This window comes from Mesoplodon bidens (assembly GCF_964165515.1).
Source record: "Mesoplodon bidens genome assembly, contig: HAP1_SCAFFOLD_1420, whole genome shotgun sequence".
Classification (NCBI taxonomy): domain Eukaryota; kingdom Metazoa; phylum Chordata; class Mammalia; order Artiodactyla; family Ziphiidae; genus Mesoplodon; species Mesoplodon bidens.
This window is the reverse complement of record NW_027672316.1, coordinates 33,517-42,260: the sequence shown is the minus strand read 5'-3', so window position 1 is coordinate 42,260 and position 8,744 is coordinate 33,517. Positions and strand designations below refer to the sequence as shown.

The 8,744-nt window shown below is 37.6% G+C and overlaps 1 protein-coding gene across 1 annotated transcript; it reads left to right on the top strand.

Annotated features, from left to right (window-relative positions):
* Positions 1–64: 64 nt before the first annotated feature.
* LOC308610352 (E3 ubiquitin-protein ligase listerin-like) lies at positions 65–4,289 on the top strand (the record flags this gene model as incomplete). The annotated part of the gene is made up of 3 exons (XM_081259523.1): positions 65–295; positions 3,300–3,352; positions 4,064–4,289. Coding segments are annotated over 3 exons (474 nt in total), but the record flags the coding sequence as incomplete, so codon positions are not given.
* Positions 4,290–8,744: the final 4,455 nt, after the last annotated feature.

Below are 8,744 nucleotides of genomic sequence, written 5' to 3'. Positions count from 1 at the left end.
CAGAAATGTCAGTATTTATTTTTATGGGTTAGAGCTGTTTTAAACCATATTATATTTTCAATAGGATCATGACCGCCGGGTTCGAGAAGCCACACAGCAAGCTTTTGAAAAACTTATCCTTAAAGTTAAGAAACACTTGGCTCCTTACTTAAAAAGTTTAATGGGCTATTGGCTAATGGCTCAGTGTGATACTTACACACCAGCTGCATCTGCAGCAAAAGATGCCTTTGAAGCAGCTTTCCCTCCAAGCAAGCAACCTGAAGCCATAGCATTTTGTAAGGATGAAATTACAAGTGTAAGTCTTTGGAACCATCCTGTATGTATTTTTTAAAGTATTTAAGGGATATAAGGCATATTAAAAAGGCAGCTCTTTTACCTAGCATTGTGAGGGTATGAGAAGTGAAATATTTTTCAGTGGAAGATTGCGTTTTTTAAATGGTGTTTATCAAAGTTGATCATTTTGGCTTTTTAAACATAATTGACTTTTTGGATTGGATCTTTCTAAATGATTTAAGTTTTCCCTGTTTGTTTTAATTTACTGTATCTAAAAAAATTTAGATATGTGCTTTGTAATGTATAATCTAAAAAAAGAATACATCTAAAAATCAAATCTAGGGGCTTCCCTGGTGGCGCAGTGTTTGAGAGTCCGCCTGCCGATGCAGGCGACACGGGTTCGTGCCCGGGTCCGGGAAGATCCCACATGCCGCGGAGCGGCTAGGCCCGTGAGCCATGGCCGCTGAGCCTGCGCGTCCAGAGCCTGTGGTCCGCAACGGGAGAGGCCACAACAGTGAGAGGCCCGCGTACCGCAAAAAAAAAAAAAAAAAAAAAAAAAAAAATCTAAACTTTTTTTCCCCATATTTCCAAATCAATACGTGTATACAGATCTGTTTCATCCTGGTATTCCTTTGTATATATAGATATACAACAGTTTATTTAACTTCTTTCATTTTAATACACATTTGGGATTCTTCCCCAGTTTTTTTTTTAAGAATAGTGTTATTTATTTATTATTTTTTTAAATATTTATTTACCCAGTTTTTTATAACAAACACTGTGCCTCAGTGAACATTCTTGAATAGATTTCTTTATACCCTGTAGGAGTGGGAGTTACCAGACTTCTAGTAACTATATGTTGGGTCAAAGGGTTTAAATTTTTTATAGATATGGATAAACTGCCCTTCAAAGGGCCATACAAATTTGTACTTCCATTAACAGATACACATTTCTCCAACACTTGGCCAGCAGTTTTGCCAGACCGATATCAGCCATAACTTTTGTGGCTTTTAGTTTGTACACAATACTGTCCTTCCTCATTTTTTCTCTCCTTATTTGCTATTCCTGATATACGGACTGGAAAAAACTAGATACCAATTTGTTAGTATTATACCAAGAAATAAAAATAGATGGACTGTGAGTCCATTGAGGAGAAGTAAAAACTTTTTAAAAAAAGATAATGCTTGCATTTATTTCTTTATTTAGTATATTTCCATAGCACCCTATGTATAATCCTACTTAAACACCTTCCCTCCTCGACTCCCTTGTTTTCTCCCTGCTTCCCTCCTTTCAGTTAGTCGACCTTTCTGTGGCTTCCCATTATACTTACAAGTCCAGATTTCTTATCTTGGCCTACAAGGCTCTGCATGATGTGGTCCCTTCTTACCTATCTGATCTGTTCACCCAACATCTCTCTACACACACACACACGCACACGCACACGCACGCGCACGCGCACGCACACGCATTCTAGTTCCCCCTTTAAGTTCTTGGTTCTTACATTCTTTATTTTTCTGTTGTACCAGAGTTGTTTTTCTAGGGTGATGGTTTGTAGTTGTGTGATTTTTTTTGGCCGCACCGTGCATCTTGTAGGATCTTAGTTCCCGGACCAGGGATTGAACTGGGGCCCCAGCCTTGAAAGCGCTGAGTCCGAGCCACTGGACTGCCAGGGAATTCCCTAGGGTTTGTAGGTTTAATCATACTCTCAAAGGGAGTTCTTTATCCCAACTGTAAATTAAATATCATTGGTTTCTTTAAAATATCAAGTAATGAATGTTATGAGTGAAGTATCATGCATTTGGACACTTAAGAGTTTCAGAAAATGGATTTTGAGATAATTAATTTGGCTATTCATAGTTTTGTTTATTTGGTTTTTTGTTCTTGGTTTTATTATGGATGGGTAACTGATCATTGGATATGTGGATTATTTCCTCCGTTATTTTACTTTTAGTTGGCTGTGTCACAGATATACAGGTATTGGGTTTGAACTTTCCTAAGTTCAAAACAAATTTATTAGAGAGGAGTTAGGCAAATGAGATCAAAATGTCATAGTGTCTATAAGAGAACATGGGCTCTGGGTCATACCACTGGGCTCTAGTCCACTCTGCCATTAGTTGGGGTGTTTGACCATGGGCAAGTTTCTGTGCTTCCATTTCCTTATCTGTTAAAGTAGGAATTAACTTGTACTTCATCGAGTTGTTTTGAGGATTTCGTTAATGCATGGAATGTGCTCAAAGCAATACATGGTAAATGGAAAAACTCAGTAAATGTTGGTTATTATTATTGCTGATAAAATTGATACTGGAACAGTGGACTTGCTAGTACTGTCCCCCAGAAGTAAGCAGACTTACTCAGCATTTCAAATGGAACCTTGAACCTTCCTCCATGATGGAGCAGAGCACAATGTTGTTCTCTGTGAGCAGGGAGGTGCTCAGAAAAGAGGGGCGAGGAGGGCTTCCCTGGTGGCGTGGTGGTTGAGAGTCCGCCTGCCGATGCAGGGGACACGGGTTCGTGCCCCGGTCCGGGAAGATCCCACATGCCATAGAGCGGCTGGGCCTGTGAGCCATGGCTGCTGAGCCTGCGTGTCCGGAGCCTGTGCTCCACAGCGGGAGAGGCCGCAACAGTGAGAGGCCCGCGTACAGCAAAAAAAAAAGAGGGGCGAGGAAAGCAGAGCCTAATTCCCTCCCAAACTTACTAATCGGACATCCCATTCACTTCACTGCTGTGTGCAGGAGGAATGGAGGAGCAAGAGGCCAGGAGTATTTACGGGAAAATTCCTCTCAGTGGAAACTGGAGGTGTTTGGAAGAAGTACCTTATCTTTCTTTACCCCAGCAGGTGCCAGCCTTGGAGATTGACGGGGGAAAAAATTGGTAAAATTCAAACCTTTTAGTTTTGCTACTTAATTTTGCTACTTTTGTGAGAAAGGAGATAAAAACTTTTAGTTAACATGAAGTTTATGTTCTGTCTCTTCACCACTGACAATTCAATAAAATCTCAAGGCTATGGCATTTTTCCCCCTCTATAGGTGCTGCAGGATCACCTTATAAAAGAAACACCTGATACACTCAGTGACCCACAGTAAGTTGTATTGTTTCTGTGTAACTCAGGTTAAGTGAAACTATGTTTCACTCATAGGTAATAAGATGATAATTTCAATGTGACATTTTTTAAAAAAGGGATGGTAAATGTTGATGTGAAAATACTTAATATAGTGCTATCTGCCAGGTGCTGTTTTAAGTGCTTTTACCTGCAAGTTGTCCCGCTATTTAACTTGAATTATCTGGGAACACATGTGTTTGGTTCTTTTACGTTTTTTAGGTTTTTTCCACATTTGCCTTTTGACAGTCATAGCAGGAACCATTTTAAGGTCTGGGTGAAATAGTTGAAGAACTATGAATAGTTCTATTGTAAGAATAGTAAGATGTTCCATTTACTTTTTACTCTTGTGTTCTAATCAAACTATTAAGAGTCTGTAAGGGAAAGGACTCTTAGATGCAGTGTTATTTATTCTCTAATCATCCAATTAACTGCTACTGAGAGCAGTGTACATGCACACTTATTTCAAGCCACAACTCTTAATTTACTTTCACCTTTTATTATTTGAATAATATGTGATTAAAATTCTATGTATATTGGCATTTTGCGGGGGTTTGGCACAGGGAGAATGAATATAGAGATAAAGCAACTTTGGTAGATATTCAATGATAAAACATTTAAAATAGAAGTGCTGAATATGTAGTTTGTCTTATTCTCAATCCTTATATGTATTTATTTTCTTTTTCCATCAAGAACTATTCCAGAGGAAGAGAGAGAAGCTAAATTCTATCGGGTTGTAACTTGTTCCTTATTGGCATTGAAAAAGTTGCTTTGCCTCCTACCTGATAATGAGCTTGATTCTCTGGAGGAGAAATTTAAGTCTCTTTTATCACAGAACAAGTTTTGGAAGTATGGAAAACACAGTATACCTCAGGTATCTTAATCTTTTTTTATTTTAAGACATTCCTCTGATTCCTTTTTCTCCCCTGATCTTATTATTTTTTATTTAGGCTTCATGTTTATTGTTTAAAGTTCTGCAGACAATTTTTTTGTGGTGAGACTGAATCACCTCTCTTACTAGAATGTTCTTGTATTTTCATTTTTTTATTTAGTTGTTTGGACCTCCGATTCAGAGTTGAATCATCATCTTCCTCTGTTCATGGCACCTTAAAACTGCTGGGTGTGTGCAAGTCTCTTCCTTTTAATGTATTTATTTTTTCCCTTTTGTCTGTCTGTCTCCATTTTCCACCTCCACCAGCTGCCCGTTCTAAGTGTGATTACTGTATGTGCTTTCGTCTGTGCAGTCGATTCTCATTACTTACTGTGATTATATTCTGTGAAGTCCACGGACGCTGAATTAGTGAACACCGAAGCATCGCTCTTAGGGGAAATGCAGGCTTAGGCTCCTGTTAGTCTCTTGTCATGACATTTTTGACAGTTGGTCAGTACATAACCTTGTTTTATGTGTGTCTGTTTAAAGACACCTTATTTAATATATATTGTTGATTCACTAACTTTGAATTCCCACACCACAGCACTAGACATCATGCCTGAATGAAGTTTATCTAATTTTCTCTATTAGGCATGTCACAGCCTTTTTGCATGTGTTTTTAATTACATAAATGATACTAATGATGCTGTGTTATATTTCATCCCATTTATTGCTTTTTACTTAGTAGTGTTTTTTTTTTTTTTTTTTTTTTTTTGTGGTACGCGGGCCTCTCACTGTTGTGGCCTCTCCTGTTGTGGAGCACAGGCTCCGGACACACTGGCTCACGGGCCCACCCCCTCCGCGGCATGTGGGATCTTCCGGACCAGGGCACGAACCCGTGTCCCCTGCATCGGCAGGTGGACTCTCAACCACTGTGCCACCAGGGAACCCCTTAAATTTTATACATGTACTTCTTGTTTGTTTGTTTAAAGAAATATTTATTTATTTATTTATTTATTTATTTATTTATTTATTTATTTAGGCTGCGACGGGTCTTAGTTGCGGCATGCGGGATCTTTTTTTTTTTTTTTTAATTAATTAATTATTATTTTTGGCCGTGTTGGGTTTTCTTTGCTGCGCGTGGGCTTTCTCTAGTTGTGGCGAGTGGGGACCACTCTTCCTTGCACTGTAGGTGCGAAGGCTTCAGTAGTTGTGGCTCGCAGGCTCTAGAGCACAGGCTCAGTAGTTGTGGCGCATGGGCTTAGTTGCTCTGCAGCATGTGGGATCTTCCTGGGCGAGGGCTCGAACCTGTGTCGCCTGCATTGGCAGGCAGATTCTTAACCACTGCACCACCAGGGAAGTCCCAAGCTCGCAGGGTCTTTTAGTTGTGGCGTGCGAGCTCTTAGTTGTGGCATACATGCAGGATCTAGTTCCCCGACCAAGGATCAAACCCAGGCCCCCTCCATTGGGAGCACGGAGTCTTACCCACTGTACCACCAGGGAAGTCCCAGTAGTTTTTTAAAAAGTACTAAGATATTTAAATGCATTACATTCCTGTATGTATATCTGGCCCATGGCTTCTAACTGATGTGTAGTACTCAGAAGTTTGCATACATTCCATTTTACCTGTTCATTTCCCCAGTGATAGACACCTTGATTGCCTTCGACTCCCTGCTCTCACAAATAAGGCAGCAGTGAGCATCTTCATTCATGTATCCCCAGATCTGTGAGAATTTCTTTTTCTGAAATTCTCTTAATTTCTGAATTGCTGAGTCAAAGAGTATAGGCGTACTTAATTTTCTGAAGTAGTGCCAGATTGCTTACCTGACTGGCTGCATTAGTCTAGGCTCAACTATCAATACATGATGACTACTATATATCCTTATACTGTAGCCAGGACCGGGCATCATTCAACTTCCTATTTTTCAGTAGTCTAATTAGGAGTTCAAATGATACCTTTCTTTAATTTTAATTACTCTGCTAACTAGTGACTTTTAACATCTCTTCATAAGCTTTTTAGATTTTTATGTTTCCTCTGTAAACTACTTATTCATATCCTTCACCCCTTTTTTTCTATTGGAGTTCTCTTTTTCTTATTTTACTGGAGTTCCTTGTATATTTTAAATATTAGTCCTTTTGTCATTTTTAGGCATTGTAAATAATCTCCCATTCTGTCACCTTTCATGTGTCCTCTTTTATAAAGAAATCTTAATTTTGATGTAATCAAAACCACTGATTTTGCCTTATGAAGGCCTTTCTCACTTTTAAGCCATAAAAATATTGTTATATTTAATAGTTATATCTTTTTAAACAGCTATATCCTTTTTTAATAGTTACATCTTTCTTAACAGTTATATCTTTTAATCTCTTTAGTTTTATCTTTTATAAGAAGTTTTTAATCCATCAATAACCCACCTTTTTATGTGGTGTTAAGTGGAGATCTAGTTACATTTCTCTTCATGTACAGTGAGCCACTTTTCCTAACATCACCTAGTTAAACTGTTCATTCTCTTCCTATTGATTTATGGTCCTGCCATTACGATATATTAAGTTCCTATATGTTCATGAGTTTTTATCAAAACTCTATCTTCTGATCTATTAGTCTTTTTTTCTTCTTATGCGAGCACCACTGTTAAAATGACATTATGATATGTCCTAATAATTGCTCAGGTGAGGCACTCTTTTCTTCATCTTCAAGACTAAGTTGTTTTAGAACTTTATTCTTCTGTATAAATTTAAGTAAATTTATTGAATTCTTCAAAAAAAAATCTAACTGGAATTTTGATTGGGGTTCCACTGAATGATTTGGGGAGACTTGCTGTTTTTAGGTTATTGAACCTGATGTTATAATTATCTCACAATTTATTCAGGTATTTAAAAAATATCCTAGAATAACTTTTTAAACAAATTTTATTAAGTTATGATTTACATACAATAAAATGCAGTCATTTTAAGCTTACAGTTTAAGATTTGACAGATGTATACACTCATCTTCATGTACATACCCACATAACCACTACAGTTAAGAAGTAAAACACCTTTATCACCCAAAATTGGTTCCTTGTGTCCCTGCAAGTCATCCTCTCCCTTAACCTAGGCAACTATTTATCTACTTTTCTGTCACTACAGATTCGATTTGTCTTTTTTAGGTTTTCATATAAATGGAGCCATATATTACTCTGTATCTGGCTTCTTTTCTTTTCTTTTTTCTTTTCTTTTCTTGACGTGCTGCATAGCTTTTGGCATTTTAGTTTCCCAACCAGGGATTGAACATGGGCCCTTGCCAGTGAGAGTGCAGAGTCCTAACCACTGGACCACCAGGGAATTCCCTCTATGTGGCTTCTTTTGCTCAGCGTAATGTTTTTAAGATTCTTTGTTGTTGCTTGTATCAGTATTTCAAAGTGGTTATACTATTTTACACTCTTAATCAGCAGTGTATGAGATTTTTAGTTCCATATCTTTACTTCAATACTGTCCGTTGTTTTAAGTCATTCTCTTGGGTGTGGCATCGGGGATCGGCAAATTACAGCTCATGGGTCAAAATATGGCACACCTGACCTGTTTTTGTAAATCGTTTTTGTATTGTATGTGGCTGCTTTGTGCTAACATAGCATAACAAAGTAGTTGCAACACAGTCTGTATGGCTTGCAGAGCTTAAAATATTTGTTTTCTGGCTCTTTAAAGAAAATGTTTGCTGACCTCTGGGGTAGAGACTTTACATTATGGTTTTAATTTGCACTTCCCTGATGGCTAATGGTATTGAACATCTTTTAATGTTTTTATAGGCCATTTGTATTTTTATTTATTTATTTATTATTTGGCCACACCACTTGGCTTGCGGGACCATAGTTCCCCAACCAGGGATTGAACCAGGGTACCAGCAGTGAAAGTGCTGAGTCCTAATCTCTGGACTGTCAAGGAATTCCCTATCTTCTCTTTTTTTGAGGTGTCTGTTTAACCCTTTTGCTCATTTTTAATTTAATATGTTGTAGTTTTTATATCTAAAATTTCAACTTGGTTTTTGTATTTTCTATTTCTTTGATGAAATTTTCTACTTTTTTAAGACTTATTTTAAGAGCAGTTTTAGGTTCACAGCAAAATTGAGGAAAAAGTACCAAGGTTTCCCATATATCTCCTGCCCCTCACATACATAGCTTCCCCCATTATCAACATCCTCTCACCAGAGTGGTACCTGTTTTTTTTTTTTTTTTAAACAGTTGATGAACCTACATTGATACATCATTATCGTCCAGAATCCATAATTTACATTAAGGTTCACTGTTGATGTTGTATATTCTGTAGGTTTGGACAAATGTATAATGACATGTATCTGTTTCCTGTTTTTTCATTCATGGTTAGCATATTTTTCTTTACCTTAATGAGTATAGCTATAATAGCTGCTGTAAAGTACATGTCTGATAATAACATCTGAGATCACATTTTCTTGGCTTTCATATGTTGAGGGATTTTAGATTGTATCCTACACGTAAATATTTAGACTGC